General features: G+C 48.0%; 1 protein-coding gene across 1 annotated transcript in view; it reads left to right on the forward strand.

Annotated features, from left to right (window-relative positions):
* The window catches only part of LOC124285266 (alpha-mannosidase 2C1-like), a 64,971-nt gene that overhangs the window by 35,946 nt on the left and 9,835 nt on the right, over positions 1–19,190 (forward strand). The window contains 5 exon segments of the mRNA XM_046721462.1: positions 3,547–3,693; positions 4,633–4,742; positions 6,607–6,686; positions 14,748–14,899; positions 16,235–16,338. Of these exon segments, the coding sequence (XP_046577418.1) occupies positions 3,547–3,693; positions 4,633–4,742; positions 6,607–6,686; positions 14,748–14,899; positions 16,235–16,338 (593 nt within the window).

Raw genomic sequence — 19,190 nt, forward strand, 5'->3', positions numbered from 1 at the left:
ACCCCGGTTCGATCCCCACATGGGCACAATGTGTTCAGCCTATTTCTGGTGCCCCCCGCCGTGATTTTGCTGGATTATTGCTAAAGGCGGTGTAAAACTAAACTCAGTCAGTCAGTCAGTCCCTCGACCTGTGAGACGCCTACCTTCACATCCGGATACATCCAGACTATTGGAAGTATCTTCGATTTACTTTTATGGGGCGTCATTGATACCAATGGAGGATCCTGCTGTATGGGCATATCGCAGCCCCGTGGAGTTTTACTCAGATAGCCATTCTGTTAACCAGCTACCTGCATTGTCGGCGTGACAATTGACAACAATATCGACGACTGTGTTCAAGCCCAGCAGGATCCAGTCGTCCTTCCTTTCCACAGACAGTTCATCATCAAGTTGCTCATGCAATTAGGATGGCTGCTAAATTCGGAGCAATCAGGGTAACACCGACCGCTGTTTCTTCTTATTGGGACAATATTCAACACGCCAGGTCATGATGTTTGTGCCCTAGGAGAGGTGGGACAAGATTCAGTGCAACGCACCACTAGTGTTGGTCCAACCCACACCTTTTAAGCCAGTGGCAGAAGTTACTAGGGTGGTTGGCGTCGGCACAAGTGCTGACTGACAGGGGCCAGCTGCAGCTTGCCCTCTTCAGATGGTTCTGTGCCCATACATCGGGGCGACAACCCCAGGGAGTTGATTCGTCTCCCGCACAACTACATTCAGTCTTTCGTTGGTGGCTCAACAAGTGGAATGTTTGTGTTGGAGTCTCTAGGGTGCCCTTCATACCGACTCAACACCTATTCGTTGGCACATCTTGCAAGCTGGAGCTCACTTTCTCCATCAAGTGGCCTAGCAGTGGTCATCAGGAGAAAGGGCCCTTCATCACAACGAATTGGAATTCAGCATTGTCATTATCGCCTGTTCGGCACTTGGGACAACCATCAGCTTCAGCGCAGATGATCACCAGTTCGCGTCGTTTCTGCTTTGTGTACAATCTGAATAAAATTCTGGATTTTATTTCTGATTTGTGTCTTCGATTCTTCTGGGACTTGTGAGTTTCGATTCAATTACCATTTCACTCTCCACGGGGGACGGTGTCTGTGGGGTTATTGTCGAAGCAGGGGCTGGCCGATACTGGTGCGTCAGACCTTGGAAATCGATGGTAATGCGACTGTTTACACTCGCTAAGCTCGCGTCCTTTCACTTTCATGAAGGTAGTGACTGAACACCACATTGCTTTCGGGAATCCGGTCCCTGGAGCACTTGTGTTTAGTAAGTCAATGGGTTCGAACTGACCATTGCAGGTCTCGCTTTTGAGACGCTGGAGGTCGCCACCTCACTTACTGTCCTCTGCTCCACGGATTTATTACGTCAGTAAAGTGAGTCATTCGAAGTGTTACGCCGTGAAGCGTTACCTTAAAGCATCGCGAAGAGCGCGCCGTCTGCGTAAAGAGACTGTTTATACCCTTGTCTACTGCTTCCAAGGCGGAAGTCTCGCGACAACACTCACATATTGGCTACGAGCTACAATACTATGAGCCTACACTTTTGCGGTTTGCCACCACCTCACGGCAGTCAACCCTCATGAAACCAGGGCATTGGCTTTCTACTGTGGCGTTGCATAGCAACTGCTCGTTAACTGCCATAATGGAGGGTTGTTTTGGCGATCTGACACAGTATTTTCGCCTCATTACCTCAGAGATGTGTCGGTTACGGATATTCAAGGCCTTCATCAGTTTGGACCACTTTCGTCCTTGCCCAGCAGTTATCAGCGGCACAACATCGCGAGATAATGAATTTCCTTGTGCTCCGATGCTATATGGATCCCACTGTGCAGTTGATCCCAAGTCGCGATCGTTTCTGCTTGTGTACAATCTGAATAAATCTGAAATACTTTTTCTGATTTACGTCTTCCGGGATTTAGATTTCTCCTCTCATTTGTTTGAGACTACAGAGAGTCGCCACCTCACTTACTGTCCTCTGCTCCACAGAGTAATTAAGTCAGTGAAGTGAGTCCTTCCCCGAAGTGTTACACCGTGAGCGCTCATGCTCCTAAGTGCCTATACACATCTATGTGATCTTATTGTGGTAAGTAATGGAAGTCATAAGATGATGTTGTGGTACTGAACGTTAAAATTGTGAGTTTTACCGATTCAATTTCTCTTTCACCCTCCACCGGACGGTGTCTGTGGGGTTGTTTGAAGCAGGGCTGGCCCGATACTAGTCGTTAGACTTTATTACGGGGGTACCTTGGAAATCGTGGCGACGCGACTGATTACACTCGTTAAACTCGTCCTTTCACTTTGTGAAGGTAGTGACTGAACACCACATTGCTCGGGAATCCCGGTCCCTGGGAGCAATTGTGCTTAGTAAGTCAATGGGTTCGAACTAACCCTCGCGCATGCGTAACTTGGTAGTTATTGGCCTACCTTGTAGTTGCTTCCCACGGTTGTTTGGGCATAACACTTAGCTGTTATCGCTTGAATTTCGGGTAATCTATGACCCACCTTCCTACCGATGGGATAAGTGCAAGTCGTGAGATAGGATAAGTTTAAAATTTGAAAATTTTAACTATAAATTGTATATTTATATACTTATCCTATCTCGCGATAAAGTCCCTCCCTACCTCCCCACTACATAGATTACCACCGTTCGGTTTTGTCCTTTTATGGCTCCAAGATCGAGAATGAGTATGTGAGGTGATCACGTGGGTGAGGACTGCGCATGCCTCGTGCTGTCATGGACTAGTGAGCACGACTGACACAGAAGGCACGCACAGCACGGGAGAGGGGCAAGGTAGGCCTTGGAGCAAAGTTTGAATTCGTTTCCACTCATGGTCGAATGAAGAGAGAGAGGTGCAAGTCGTGAGATAGGATAAGTATATAAATATACAATTTATAGTTAAAATTTTCAATTCTCTCAATAATACTAACTATCAGTTCTCAGGGAAGCTACCATCTAATTTAAACATTACATATTTTGATTACAATATTAAATTAAAAAGTTTGAATGAATTAATGCAACGTTGCTTTAAATCGACTCTTGCGCCCTCTACCGGACAAACATTATTTCAAGCCAACCCCATAGAGTTGTGTCCCTTGGAGCACTCTTTACGAATATCCTACACACAACTTGTGATTGAAACCAGTTCGGCAAACACAGACAACACCGCTTACGACTGTTTTCGATCTACTAGTACTGGAGCAATTGTTTACATTCCATATATGGCAAGTGTTCTCTGTTTGGAAGCTGTTCGCCTCGAAGTTTCAATTATCAATTTCAGGCAAGTCATAAGGGATAATAAGTCAATAGGAAGCTAGAGTGAGTGCATACGCCCCAATATAAATGTCGAAAGTGTGTGACATTGTGCCTTTAAGTCAGTCCCAGCAGCTTCTGTTGTGTTTTGGTCCAGAGAGCAGCCTGGCATTTTGAACCATTTTAGACACTGTCAATGACTATCACCTACTGAAGGCAGACAGGGCACAACACCCTAAAGACTGGTATCTCATTGTGAGTATCTGTTTACGTGTGAACCTATTACTATTCTAGGTGAGCTGGCATGAGTGCCACAAGTTCCTGAAGGTTGAGTTTCCAAGCAGCATGACGTCAACCCAGGCTACATATGAGATCCAGTTTGGCCACCTACAGAGACCCACGCACCACTACAACACGTCCTGGGACTCCGCCAAGTACGAGGTGAGTGGAGATGTTCAGTACATTATTATTGTTGGTGGGAGATGTTTGTTTGTTTGTCTGGTTGTTTGTTTAATACTGCAGTCAGCAAAATTTCAGCTGTATGACAGCAGTCTGCAAATATTTGAATCTGTACCAGACGATTCAGTGATTGACATCCTGAGCATTGATCTACTCAGTTGGGATTCAATGCGTCAACCAAGTCAGTGAGCATGACCACCTGAGCCCTTTAGGCGACTAATTATGACAAGTATTAGTTGCTGAAGACCAATTCTAACCAGAATATTCCTGGGTCTGTTGGTGGCTCTTTGTTCAGTTTGGGTTCAGCGTAGTTAATACTTATTGGTACTTACTCCTCCATGGCTAGGAGACAATTTCTTGTCAAGGTTAGACATTGCAATTAGTGTTGTTTGTAATTACTGTAGTTACAGATAATATGAAGATTAAAAGTTCTTACAAATAATACCTGTGAAGGTCCGGGTTAGAATGAACCTTCAGTAACCCATGCTTGTCGTAAGAGGCGACTAACAGGATCTGGTGGTCAGGCTCGCTGACTTGGTTGACACATGTCATCGGTTCCCAATTGCGCACATCGATGCTCATGCTGTTTGATCACTGGATTGTCTGGTCCAGATTCGATTATTTACAGACCGCCGCCATATAGTTGGGATATTGACAAGTGCGGCGTAAAACTAAACTCACTCACTCACTCTTACAAATAAAATGTCATTTTATTTTTCTGCAAAAATATGATTAGCTAATAAAGAATTTTCCTTGTTTGTTTGTTCGTTTGGTTGTTGTTTGTTTAAAACTACATTCAGAAATATTCGTTGTGTGACAGCTGTTCGAATAATCAAGTCTGGACCAGACAATTCAGTAACTGACATCATGAGCATTGATCTTTTCAATACAATTTTGAACCCATGATCCTTATACTTCCAGGTGTGCAGCCACAAGTGGGCCGTCATCAATGAGTACGGTCATGGCCTGGCCGTCCTGAATGACTGCAAATATGGATTTGCCACTGAGGATAACGTCATGAGACTTTCACTGTGAGGATAAAAATACTGTAGACACTTCACTGCATGAATGTTTTCAGAACAATTTTTATTTGAAAGTTGGAAGAGACATCCTGGGATATTGACATTGCTATGTTTTGATGCCATTGCAACATATTGGCTTCATTGGAAATTGTAGCGTAAGGTGAGGTGAGGTGAGGTGAAATTGGGTTTAACATTGTGCTTGAGAATATTTCGCTCATATGACGACGTGCATGCATGTGTATATGTATGTGTGGCTGCTTGTACTAGCCCAGATTTAAGCTGGTTTTATAGTGCTAGCCCAATGAGATACCACTCCACAGTGAAGCAGGAATACCCCACTCAGACACATTATACTGACTCCGAGCCGACCAGTCCTTGTTGTACACATTAATGCCGAGCGCCAGGCAGGGACCAACAAGTACCATATTTTAACGTCTTTGGCATGACATGGTCGGGGATTGCACCCACGACCTTCTGCTCCCTGGGCGGACGCTCTAACACCACTACACCACGGAGGTGGTCCTGTAGCGTAAGAGTTGAAAGGTAGGTTTAGGAGGTGCATTCAGTGAGAGTTAAGGCAGAATTTCTCAGGGATTCTGAGTTGCTTTGTGGTAGTTCCAAGTCCTTTTTTTCATAGTATTTTCACAAAAATTTGAAGATTTTCAAGTATGTTCATTTTAACCAGTAGTAACCATTATCACAGCCATACTTCTATTCAACTGTACACATGGGTTTCAGCAAATTAGTAAAGATTCAAACCCTGCAGTGGAGCGGGGGAGCCTAGTGGTTAAAGCGTTTATTCTTCATGTCGAAAACCCAGGTTTGATACCCTCCATCGGCACAATGTGTAAAGCCCATTTCTGGCATTCCTGTCATGAATGTCCTGGAATATTGGTGAAAGCAGCTTAAAAACAAACTCACCAACTGAAAACTTGCATCACTCCTGACTGTCTTCCTAAACCAAGCCAACACACTCAGACATGGTTCACCCACTCATTCATACAATCCACTTACTCACTCATTTATCATTGTATTACGTAGGTCACTTTGCCATGTAAGTTTTTGCCAAGACATTAAAGCAGTTGAGAAGGTATGATTGGCTTATTCTGTTTGTTCATGTCTGCCATAAACCTGTGCTTCAGAAATAGATCTGTTCAAGATTTTCGAAGCTCTCTTAGTGCTATGATAGTCGTAAGTAGTGGTGTGACGATTCATCGATACGCATCGATGCGTCGATCCATGGACCGCCGATACGGTGAATCGATACAAAGTTTTACATTGTCATATATCCCGATGCTATACTCCAAATGGGCCACTATGCAGATGCATCAATGTTTTGCTTTGAATATTGCCGAATCATGATATCTGTCAAGAAAGACTTACTTCTGTTTGATGATTAAAATATATGCATACTTATTTTCCCTTCATAAGTTTCTCGGACATTCTTGCGTCAGGAACTGTGTCATTTTATTAACATTCACAAAGTCTGTGTATAAACTTAATTATCTCATTTTCTAAATGAACATTGAAAACGCTGGCGGAATTTGATGAAATACTTTCAAATGGCTTTGTTTTGATCTTAAGGTGTTTTATAGTTGGTGTTAGAATTAAAGATTTTAGTATCGTGATATGTATCGTATTGCCATCCCTGTATCGGGATTTGTATCGTATTGCAGCAACAGTGCACAATACTTTATCTTAGCGCTAAGAGAGCTTCTAAAATCTAGTCCCAGTGTATGATTGTTTCAGCTTTCTGAATAGTTGAATAGGTTCATGATACTATGAAAGTATTATAGGAGTGGATGACAATGTTAGCAAAGGATGATGTTACAAGATATATTGATATACTGACTGCATTACCTTGTCTCACCAGGTTAAGATCCACCAAGGCTCCTGACGCCAATGCTGACATGGGTGACCACGCCTTCACCTATGCCCTCATGCCATATACAGGTGACAATCTGGATTCTGTGAATGGACCTCAGAAAGTCCCTCTTTGTTTTGTTGCCAATCATGTATTCAATTAGCAGTATGTTTTAGCTCTCTGGATGAAAAGTCAAGTGAGTTTTGAGTCAGTGCAAACTTGATCATGTTGCTATCTGGTTGAAATATAGCTTAAACTACCCATGAAGGTCCGGATTAGAATATTGATCTTCAGTAACCCATGCTTGTTGTAAGAGACGACGAACAGAATCGGGTGGTCAGGCTTGCTGACTTGGTTGACACATGTCATCGGTTCCCAATTGCTCAGATCGATGCTCATGCTGTTTCATCACTGGATTGTCTGGTCTAGACGCGATTATTTACTGCTGGAATATTGCTGAGTGCGGCGTAAAACTCACTCACTCACTCATATAGCTTACGCAATGTTAAATTGTGACTCACTCACTCACTCGCTCAGAGGAAGATATGGTAATTTATTAGTCAAGATTTAGAAATACTCAAAATTTCTAAACTTGTTTCACAGGGGTACTTTTGTCATCAATAATTTACCAGATGTATTTGGATAGTACTTTTCCCATTAATGGCATCTAATGACACACATAGGTTGTTGAAGACCAGTTCTAAACCAGATCTTCAGCTATTAATATGATGTGAATTTAACAAACATGCAATTCAAATCCAGACTGTTACAAACTACAAGCTTCTGTTAGAAAGGTCATGTTGAACATTGAGAAATCACACCAAGTCAATGCAAAATTAAATATTGTACCTTTAGCATCTAGATTCAACTGTTATGATATGTAGAAAAATTGTTTTGAATTACAATTAGGGCTGCAGCAGTTCAGTTTGATTCATTGAAAATCGAATCTGATACTTAGTTTCAATTTCCGATAACCATTATCACTATTTTGATTCAATATTTGAATACGTATTTAAGTTATTTCCACATAGCCAGAATGTAATTTTGACACCAACTCGAGCGGTTTCGAGCACTGAAATAAGGCAAAACGTGATTGTTTTGATGGTGGGCCACCGCAGATCCAGAGAGGGGTGCAGGGTGCGCAACCTGTATCTGCCCCTGCATGCTAATTAGTGAATGAGAATTGTTGTTAGTAGACACTGCCAAGTTGACGATGGATTTCACGCTAAAATCCCGACTCTAAGTGTTAAATAAAAAATCTGATGTTTTTACTTGCATGAAGAAATCGATCGAGGGTCTAATATCAAAAAACGAATCGAATCAAGGTCTGCAGCCCTAGTGACAATAGTGTTATGTCCTGAAATAGGACCATCTATTCAAATGCTCCATCATGTTTAAAGCATGGCTCTATACATATACAGCTGACTGCAACATTGTTTTGTGGTGTCAGATGTATAGCAGAGATGCCAACCACTCCAATTTTGGAGGAGTTACTCCGATTTTCAGATACAAATTCCACTCTCCTATTTGTCTATAAAAAAACTCTGATTTTTTAGAAAATACAAATATGTTTGTAAATTTATAATGTTTGAAAGAATGTTAGTAAATATGTTCATTTGAGTTAAGTTAATTTCTAAGTTATCATCATTCCTTCTGCTGTCATGCCCAGAAATTGCATATTTCTGTATGTAGGCCTAAATCACCAACCAACTATTTCTTCCGGGTAGCCTTCACGCATTTTTCAATGTTTTCTACGTAGTATATATGCTTTGCTGGTACGCCGCTAGCTACATGCTTCGCGTGTTTGCTTTCAGGCCTTTACCTCCTGTTCGGTCTGTGGACAAAGCATTCCACGGGCCGACAGGCATGACCAATGCGTGGCCTGCCTGGAGAAAACCGCCATGACGCCAAGTGTGTACTATCTGTCTTGGGTTTTCCCGTGCCCATAAGAGGAGGGCAGCTGACACTCTTTTTAGAGAGATGCGAGAGGCGCGGAGGGGAACTTACCCAGGTCCCTCTGCCTAAGACCCAAAGCGGTCTCGTGAAGGGAAAAATCCCACAGCCAATCCCCTCTCCCGCTACTACTGGTGGGTTTGACATGTCAATAATGACTCAATTATTTCAGCAACATATGGACTCGGGTGAGAAGTCCCTCGGCCCATGAGTCTTTGGAGGGCTCCGCAGGAGTTCCTCGCGCCACTCTGGACGGGGCGGAGAGTCAGGGTGGGATCGCTCGGGCTCGCTCGATCCTCAGCCTTGAGGCGCCTGTAGACCCGTTGCCTCTGGCTTCGGTCCGGACGCCCTCGGCTGCCCGGGAGAGGGGAGATGCTCCCAGTCCCCCCTCGGAGTTGGCGCAGGGACCGTTGAGTATTCCTGGGGTTCCATCCCCGCGCCCTCCCCCATGCCAGGAGCCGAGGCACCAGTTCTGCCTGGTATGCCTCCAGCGCCTCGGACCGAGTCCCGCACGCTTGCAGGCCTGGCCACGCGGGGCACTCTGTCTGCTCCTCCTCTCTGTGGTTCCTAGTGCTAGGGGCAGCCCACCGGGTCGGGTTAGGGTCCTCTTTCCGAGGAGACCCAGCCTCTGGACTCTCGGACTCGGCTCGGGCCGAAAGTCGATGGATACTGGGGAGGTAGAGGAGCATGACGTGCCTTCCGCGTTCGCTCTGCGGGAGGTCCGCAAAGGATTGCCGCGAGTACCTACCCCAGGCCGCTGTGCCTGTTAGCAGCTCCGGACTCGGCTGAGTTCGCTTGCCAGGCGGCGCTTGCCCCTCTAGGCAGCCTACGCGAGACGCAGCTCGCGATTCTGCCCCTGCAAGTACAGGACGTGGGTGGATCCCTCTGTCTGGTTCTCGCCTCCGATTTTGATTCTGCCGGAGCTTGTCAGGAGATACCAGCTTGGGGAGGATTCCTGTTCGTGGTACCTATCGTGGACGAGTGTGTTTTTACTTCCGCCACCCTGGGAGGCTCGCTTCTCGAGCAGCTCCGGCTGCTCAGCAGCAGGCGTGTTACTTCCACCGCTTGCCCTGGCGCGCTCTCGGCATGCGCCTGCAGTACTACGAGGAGGTTTACGGAACGCCATGCAGCAGGTCAGGGTGGTGGTCCATGAGGCCTACCTCTCTCTCGATACAGAGGTCGGCCCTGAGGCGGAGGGCATGCTGGTGACATTTCGCAAGATGTCGTGGCTGCTCCGGCCAGCTATCGGAAGTACAGGCCCACCTCCCGCCAGCGACTCTTTGGGTCTGCTGCCGACGGTGATGTGCGAGTCATGGGGATGCGCAGCTGTGGCTGTCGACGCGTCTCGGTACTCGGCAGCGACACAGCAGACCTTGCTGGCTCCTCCCATTCCGTCTGGGGAGCGCTTCCCTTTCCAGGGGCACAGCAGGTCATTCGGGAGGCTGCTGCCAGCAGCCGCCTCCTTCAAGCGACTCTAAGGCCTTGTTGGAGCACCCGCTGGTGTCTTCGCTTCCGCTCCACCTTCCTCCGCTTGGGTGCAGCCTTACACCCAGTCTGCCGGGCTGGCTTCGCCGCTGGTAGGGGTAGGCGGAGGAATCGGTCCGCCAAGGGTAGGGCAAGGCGGTCCTGCCGACTAGCTCCCAGCTTGCTGGCGCTGGAGGTCTGCCCCCGACTCTCCCTAACCCATCAGGCTGTCGCCGTTGTGTTCACGCCCAGCAGCCCGGGCTTTCGGGACAACGCGACGCCGCCCTACCCCCATATCCCAGTGGGAGGCAGCTTCTATTCCTGCCGGAATGGGAGAAGGCTACCAACAATGCTTGGGTGCCGTCCACCGCCAGCATCGGGCCATTTACCACTGTGGAAGGCCGAGGTCCACCCAACTTCACCGCATATCGCTGCACTCCGTGCAGTCATGTCAGGCAAGGGCGGACATATTATGCGACGAAGTTCAGGCTCTGCTGGACAAGTCCGCCAATCGAGCGATTCCACCGGAGAGGAACAGGCGGGGATTTTACTCCACGTATTCCTCTGCCCCGAAGAAAGACGGCGGTTCCGGCTCCATTCTCAACCTCAAGGGGTTGAAACGCATGCCAGAAGTACCATCCTTCAAGATGGAGACACCGCGCCGGTGATCTCTCATCTGTTCAGCCATTGATTGGCTCACGCCAATCGACCTAAAGGATGCGATCTGCATGTGCCCATACATCCATCGCTCAGTGCACCTTCGGTTCTGTTACGACGGATGTGTTACCAATTCAGGGTGCTCCCTTCGGCATATCATCGACCGCCTCTGGCGGTGCCTCACCAAGCTCATGTTAGTCCCGGCTACCTCGCCGCCGCAAAAGGAAGGCGCGTTGTTACCCTGCATCCTCATCGCACCGGTTGCTCGGAGCACTAACACAGCCAGCGAAGCCCAGATGCTACTCACACAGTGATAGACATTCTAATTCGACTGGGGTGGATCATCAACCTCAAGAAATCCGACCTGGTACCCACCCAGGACTTTGGTTTTCTTGGGGCCATTCCAAACAAACAAGGGATCTCGCTTTCCTTGTCGCCCTAATCGGATCACCAGAGTTCGGAGATGGTATCTTCGCTCTTCTCTCCAGCCCCAGGCACCAGCATGCGGACTTGGCTCCGTCTACTGCCAGGCCATATGGCGGCGACGATCTTTGTAGTGTGGCAGGCGCGTTGAGGATGCGCCTATACAGCAAGCTTTGGCAAGGCTGTGGGCTCACCACGGAGGACCTGGAGCGCTTAGTCTCACAGTCCCCGGTGGTTGACACCTCACCTTCAGTGGTGGACAAATGTCGGAATCTCACCAGGGGGATCTTTGAAATCGGCGACCAGCTCTCACAGTTCAGACCGATGCGCCCCTCACGGGCTGGGGGTGTTCTGGGCAGTCTGTCGGTGTCCGGACTCTGGTCCGAAGCGAAGCCCACCTTCACATCAACGTGTTGGAACTGAGAGCTGTGCGGTTGGTTTTGAGCTTTCAGAGAGCATGTCCAGGCCAGGTAGTCCGTCTTCAGTTGGACAACCAGACGCCCATGTCGTACATCCTGAAGCAGGGCGGCGACGGTGTCCCCAGCGCTCCTCCGAGGCGTGGGACTTTCTCCTCTGGTGCGACCAGTGCGCATTGTCAGGTACTCCCTGTTTATCTCCCCGGGCTGGAGAACGTCGCGAGCAGACGCAGCTCTCTCGCCGATCCCTGGCCCCGCATCGGTGGATGCTCGACAGGCAGATTTTCAGAGTAATCTCCCAGTTGTAACGGTCGTTCCAGGTGGATCTGTTTGCGCCCGGGCGGACGAATCAGACACCCGTGGTTCTGCTCTCGGAATACCGGACCCAGGGCGCACGTCGACGCCTTCCTGCTGGATTGGACGGGCAAAGTGTCTCATGCGTTCCGCCGCTACCACTCATTCCCCGTGGTCCTTTCACAGCTGTCCACCCAGCCAGCCCGCTGCTTGTGCTACTGGCACGCTTTGGCCGGCCACAGAGCTGGTTTCCGGTAATTTTCAGGTTTCTGGCTCCAGCCTCCTGTTCTATTACCTTACTGACGGACATTCTCACTCAGAACGGAGCTTCCACCCAAATCCACGGATTCAGTGGGTGGCTTGGCCCTCTATCAGGTCTAGCCTCGAGGCACGCCGGAATTCCTGCAGCAGTTGCAGACACAATTCTGGCTTTGAGGCGGGATTCGACAAACGCTCAGTATGAGGATAGGTGGTCCCGCTATGCGCTGGTGTTCAGATAGGGGATTGCAGATCCCTTTCTCGCGGATTTAGTCCGAGTATTGGAGTTTTGCAAGCTCGCTTGGAAGAAGGCCTGGCGGCTTCGACCATCCGCGTGGCTACTCCATCGCTATTTCCACTTTTCACACCCCTGTCGATGGTGCTCTTCTGGGGCAGCACCCCTCGATAGCGCTTTCGCTGATGGCTGAACGGGTTCGACCTGCTCTCAGGCTTAACCAGTCCACCTTGGGATTTGTCAATTGTGCTCGATTGGCTGTCCGGTCCAACTTTCTCACACCTATCGGCTATTTCCATTCAGTTGTTAACTTGGAAGGCTGTTTTTCTGGTGGCGGTAACATCTGGACGAGGGTCGGCGATTTACATGCTATGTCGTCCGACCGGCGCTGACTGTGTTTCACACTGATCGTGTCAGCATTCGCGCCTCGGATACTTTACCGCCCGAAGGTCGATCACGCTTTCCATGTGACAGCTCCTATCGAACTTCCCACTCTTACCCAGCCTTCCACATCGGGGACCTCTCCCACGAAAGCACTCACCCGTTGGATGTCCGTAGAAGACGCTCAAAGTCTATATCAAACGAACGAGGGAACTCCAGACGGGTACACAGCTGTTCTGTTGTTACGGTGGCAGGAAGGGTGGTGCCAGCCGAGCAAGCAGACTTTGTCCCGCTGGCTCGTTTCGCTGTATTTGTGCTTATCAGGCTAAGGGCCAGCCTCCCCCTGAGGGGTTGAAGGCTCACTCGGTCAGGGCAGTAGCTGCATCAAAGCTGTTGCATCGGCACTCCTCATTGAAGAGATCTGCTCTGCCGCCATTTGGAGCCAGCCAAGACGCGTTTATACGGCACTATCAGCTCGACACATTCCGTAATCGCGGCGAAGCTTTGGCCGTTTGTTCTTCCAGTGGACAGTGTCCTGCCACCCTGACCAAGTGAGTCTTGGTTTATTGGTTTGTTTATTGATGCTGCTGTACAATAATGTGTATTATTGACCTATCCGCTACTAGGAGCTAACTACCCCCTTCGATTCTCTCAGGAGTTATTAAGTCGATTGTGAGTGGTTTGACATTCCCCACGGTGCTCACTAATCGACACGGGTGGGTGGGTTTTTGTTGACATTCGCATTCATGTGCGATTGCCTATGCTAAACGTATGGAGGTCGATCTTTTGTGCATAATTCCTCCCTGTCAGTTCCCTCCCATAATGCCTCTCGCCGGAAGCTTAACTGGGACAAGTGACAGGTGAGTGTTATGGCTGCCTGTTCAATTTTTTTCCATGATAACGCATCGCCATTTGTGTGTGCTTGGACAGAATTCCCTCCTCCCTGGCCTCCGGTCTTTGGGAGTCTGTGTTTATGCATAATATGTACCCCAAGGACGATCTCTGTGAAGAAGAATTAACCAAACCTGAAGAGGTTTTCAATTCTTCGAAGAGAGTCGCCTTTGGGTAGGGCCTCCTCCTCTCGCAATTCTGTTCACTGATATATTCAGCAGAAGGAATGATGATATCGGGCCTAGGAGTTTACTTCCAGTTGAATGCGCATGCTAACGGGAGGTAACTCCGTGAGGTGGGGGCCGATAATAAATTAAAAAGTAATAATAATCTTTTTATTCAAAAAACATTGATACAACTGTCACAGGACATTTTCAGTTTGGAAAATGCATAATATGTACCCCAAGGACGACTCTCTTCGAAGAATTGAAAACCTCTTCAGGTTTGGTTAAATTTTCATAGGGGAGGCCCCCCCAGATCCCCACCGTCAAAAGAGGCCTGAACCCCCTCTCATGCTCACCCCCAACTCGCACCTTCAGGGCTTGGAAATTGCTTTTAGCAAGGCATGACTCCGCTTTCAATTGATTCAGGGTTGGCATCTCTGGTATAGGGATTGGACATCTATCCATAAAATATGTATGCAATCCAGTAGTTATCCAGAAGCTGACATACTGTATGATCAAAGTGGTTTTGATGATGAGGTGATGACACCAGGTGGTTTTGATGAGGTGATGACACCAGGTGTTGATGTGGGTGATGACACCAGGTGGTGTCGATGATGAGGTGATGACGTAGGTGATGTTGATGATGAGGTGATGACCCCAGTCGGTGTTGATGGTGGGTGATGACACAGGTGGTGTTGATGATGAGATGACACCAGGTGTGATGATGATACCAGGTGTTGATGACACAGGTGTGTTGACAATGAGGTGATGACACTATGTGGTGTTGATGATGAGATGACACCAGGTGGTGTTGATGATGAAGTGATGACACCAGGTGGTGTTGATGATGAAGTGATGACACCAGGTGGTGTTGATGATGAAGTGATGACACCAGGTGGTGTTGATGATGGTGATGACACCAGGTGTTGATGATGGTGATGACACCAGGTGGTGTTGATGATGGGTGATGTCACCAGGTGGTGTTGATGAATGGTGTTTTTGTTGTTCATACAGGAACTTTCCAGACAGCGGGTGTGATCCAGGAGGCCTACAACCTGAACAGCCCGCTACAGGTGTACACTGCCCCAGTTTCCAGCCTGCCACCAGGGGGTGCCTCCTACTTCACCGTTGACACACCACAAGTCATACTGGAGACAGTCAAGCTGGTAAGTTAGATTGTACCTGTCTTCAGAATTACCATTACAAAGGTTACTTACCTGATCTTAAAATACATGTGAAGATCCGGGTTAGAATTGGTCTTCAGCAACCAATGCTTGTTGAAAGAGACAACTAACACAATGTCATGTCATCGTATCCCAATTGCGTAGAACAATGATGTTGATCACTGGATTGTCTGGTCCAGACTCGATTATTTACAGACCGCCGCCATAAAGGTGGAATATTGCTGAGTGAGGCGTTAAACAACAAACTAACCAACCTGTCCTTAAATTTCCTCTTCAGAGTTATGTCCCTTGGTTGTCCCAGTATTCACATGATGTTGGGTTTAGTTCACGATTTGCCTTTTATCACCAAAAGAATTTGTTTCCCTGTTGGGATGATATTCCACAAAGCAGTCTTAGTGCAATAATGATAGTAACTCCCATAAATTAACACAGACTTCTGACAGTTATGGTGCTGAGATCGCTTTGTGGAACAGGACCCTGATAAAACAAGAACTGGTTATTGTTATTATGCTGTGTCTGAGGTATTCAAACTTCTGCATTATAGAGGACACACTAACCTACACACAAACACACACGCATGAAAGTCATTCAGAAAGGTTCTAGAGTTCATGACCATGAAGATTTGAATATATTTTCTCAAATCCATGCTTGTGAGACGAGCAAAGGGAAAGGTGCAGTTAGGCTTGGTGATGCTTGTCACTGTATCCCAAGGTGGGCGATGGGGTAGCCTGGTGGTTCAAGCGTTCGCTCGTCACGCCGAAAACCCGAGCTCGATTCCCTACACTAACTCATTCAGTGTAGGAGAGCGGAAGGTTGCGGGTTCGATCCCCGACAGCGTCATACCAAAAGACGTTAAAATATGGTACTTGATGGTCCCTGCCTGGCGCTCGGCATTAATGTGTACAACAAGGACTGGTCGGCTCAGAGTCAGTACAATTTGTCTGAGTGGGGTATTCCTGCTTCACTGCTGAGTGGTATCTCAGTGAGCTGGCACTATAAAACCAGCTTAAGTCTGGGCTAGTACAAGCAGCCGCACCTACACATACACACGCATGCACGTCGTCATATGAGTGAAATATTCTCAAGCACGACGTTAAACCCAATTTCACCTCACCTCACTCAGTGTATCCCAAATGCAATGTCAATTACTGTATAGTCTGGTCCAGAATCCATTATTTTCATACTGTCTCAATATAGTTTGAATATTGCTGTGTGCAGGATTAAGCAACAACAATAAAGTATAATTTCACACAGTAGGGATATTTCTGTAAACCCAGGATCTATAGTTTGAATGGAATGTCCTGTTTCTTCCTCCAGTCGGAAGACGATGATGGTGCCATGGTTCTGAGGCTGTATGAAGCATTTGGTGGCAGTACAACTGCTACGTTGTCTACATCTCTGCCCATCAAGACTGTCAACAGGTAGGAAAATCCTTCATTGAGAATTCAATAGGGGTGAAACGGTACGCTCTTACCATGGTACGGTATGTATTGCGGTACAAGGCCTTCGGTTCGGTCCGTTTCGGTTCGGTATATGAGATATGATCATAATGCAAAAAATGGACAAAAAAGAGCTAAACCTTACATTGTTTAATGACACGGAAATAATAATCATAATCTTTGCTATTTTAAATGAGCAAAACTGTCATGTCATGACTAGATAGAAGAAGTAAAGTATCACTGTAACCTTTGAGCTCACAGCTGTGTGACAAAATAGCAATTAGCCAAGTATGATTAAAATTCACTAACATCACATCAACATTTACTGCAATGAAACCATTATGTTCCAGAAATGTCAAATTTTGTTGAATGTGACTCTGTTGATGACATATCACAGATAAAGAAATTAAAGAAATTAACACAACACAGTTGTCATAAGACAGTTACTGTCTGTATGACTGATCATTGTCATTGTTCTAAATCATTGTCTTTCTCTTGTTTCAGTATGTTAAACATTTAGAGACTGTCCACAGTCCTTGGGAAGTACTGATACACATTCTTGGCACATTCCAGAGTCTTGTTTTATTCAATTTTCAGATTCAATCAAAATATCTTTCAAAGTTCACTCCAAAATATAATTTTCCTTTTGAAACAAATATGTTTTGGCTGCTTTCTCTCTTTATTGGTTGTTAAATGTTCATTGTGCTGATACTGCTTGTAATGAGATCAGTTCAGATATTTGTGTTGTGGTAACAACAACTAACAAACATAAGGCTTAGAACTGTGATGGGAAAGCCACCAGATCCATACCCATAATTGCAGTCAAGATGGCGGACAGGTCCCTTCGTTAGCCTCCCTGTTCATTGGTTTCCCGTGTGGTTTTTCAATGTTACGGGTGGTTATAGTAATTTTTATTTATATGTTGTTACATGTAGGGCGTTATCTCCGCTGCTAGCATTTTCTATCTTCACGCTGCAAGACATGCTCTCGCAGTCTTTAAAGCACTGAAAAAGTCGTAATTGTTAGTTATGTTGCAGTGCGTATTGATGGTTATTGTCAACTGCATGCTACCTTTGTCGACATGCATTAGTTGGGGTGTGAAAGCCCATTCTCAGGAACAGCTGTTTTTCATATATGTATGTGTGTATGGGGTACGATTGCTGCAGTTTGGCGGTTTTTACTTGTTGCAGTTTAAATCCTTAAACCTGGATTCATCTGAATCCTGACATCTGGCCATTCCCGCCAGGGATACGCGCCGATCGGTGTGTTTAAGATGTCTCATGCAGACTGATCACGCGATTTCAAGGCAGCATGGTGCCCTTTTGCACCTTTTGGGCTGTTTACAGCAACCTGCTTCGGGCGGGGGTGATATCTGGGCTCAGGATCCCCCGGCCCAAGCATTCACATGGCTGATCATGAAAAAAAGGGGGTCGCGCGCGGAGCCGCTTCCCATAAGGCAAGGCGGTGGAGCCGCACCCCAAAGAGCTAAGATTACCAAGGAGGCTTCGCCTGAAAAAACTAATGCTCCTTCTATATCTCAACCTTCCCCTGTCTCTGCTTCCGCCACCCCCCCTGTTGTATCTGCACCCGTTGTACCTGTTGCCTCTTTAACTGCTTTGTTTCAGGAACAGATGTCGTCAGTGAAATCCCTGATCGATACGGCGTTGGCTGGGCTCCGTAAGGAGCTCAGCCCGGTCGTCGGGGCCGATCGGATACATCTGAATGGGGTTGGCTGCGGCCCGAAGTTTCGCTGAGAACGCGCCTCCCCGGGCAGCTTGATCCCGTGGGGATAGCGCGCCCTCGGCGCCTGGTGGCGACCTAGCTTCACGCTCAGGTCCGTCACAGGTGCCTGGCGCCGGCGATGCAGGGTTACCCCTGTCTTCGCCTGGTGCCCTGACTGGCGGTCGCCTAGGCACCGACCAGCTCGGGGATACCTCGGCGCATGGCAGCCAGTCTGGGTTGCCCGGGAAGCCTGTTGCGGCAGGTTCCTCTCGGGCGCCTGGGCGACCTGGCGCGGGTTCCACCTGGCAGGGTGACTCATTCCCTGTGGCGTCTCTTGACCTTTTGAGTCTTTCTTGTTCAGCCTCTGGCGTATCCTCTGGCGGCTCTCAGGAGTATGAGAGTACGGCAGCCGAGGATTGTGCCGAGATTGATATGGAGGATGATGAAGGGAGGGAGGAGTCGGAGGCGGGAGTTCCGTACTCCTTTGGCTCGTCCCTGCGGCAGGTTCGGGATAAGATCGCCGAAATCCTGCCTCAGGTGGCCGTTACTGTACAGGCCCCACGACCCTCGCGGGAGTTTCGCTCCTCGGGAGGCTTTAGGCTTAGCCGGGTCAGCCGAGGCACGCCCGCATTCTGCCATCACTGGTGAGTGAGGTGGTCAATCCTCTCTTGACTGGTGCCCGCGCACGCGGTTTGATTTGCCTGACGTCCGCGCAAGCGGTACCAGTTGGGAGAGGAGGCGCTGTTCGAGCCGCCAGTGGTGGACAAGTGGTTCTTTGCTTCCGCCACTCTAGGGGGTCGCCCTCATCTTCCCTGGCCTCGGCCAGGCAGGGCAGGCGCCTCCCCCTTTTCCTAATAATTCACTTACGCTGAAGTCTGCGTACCGGTCATTCGAAGAGTGCGCAGCCCAGCAATTAAAGTGGCAGTCCACTCAGCCTACCTGTCTGCTCTGCAGGGACAGCTGGTGGATCAAAGTGCTCGCTGCAGCCCACTCAGCCTACCTCATCTGCCGGGATAGCAGTGCTTTGCCAGCCTGATGGATCAAAGCTTGCGCCGCTTGTGGTTATGGCTTCAAAGACTCTTATAAGCCTTTGTTGGGGATTGCAGGCCTCT

Source organism: Haliotis rubra, unplaced genomic scaffold (genome assembly GCF_003918875.1).
Source record: "Haliotis rubra isolate DU_JTF1 unplaced genomic scaffold, ASM391887v1 Scf357, whole genome shotgun sequence".
NCBI classification, from domain to species: domain Eukaryota; kingdom Metazoa; phylum Mollusca; class Gastropoda; order Lepetellida; family Haliotidae; genus Haliotis; species Haliotis rubra.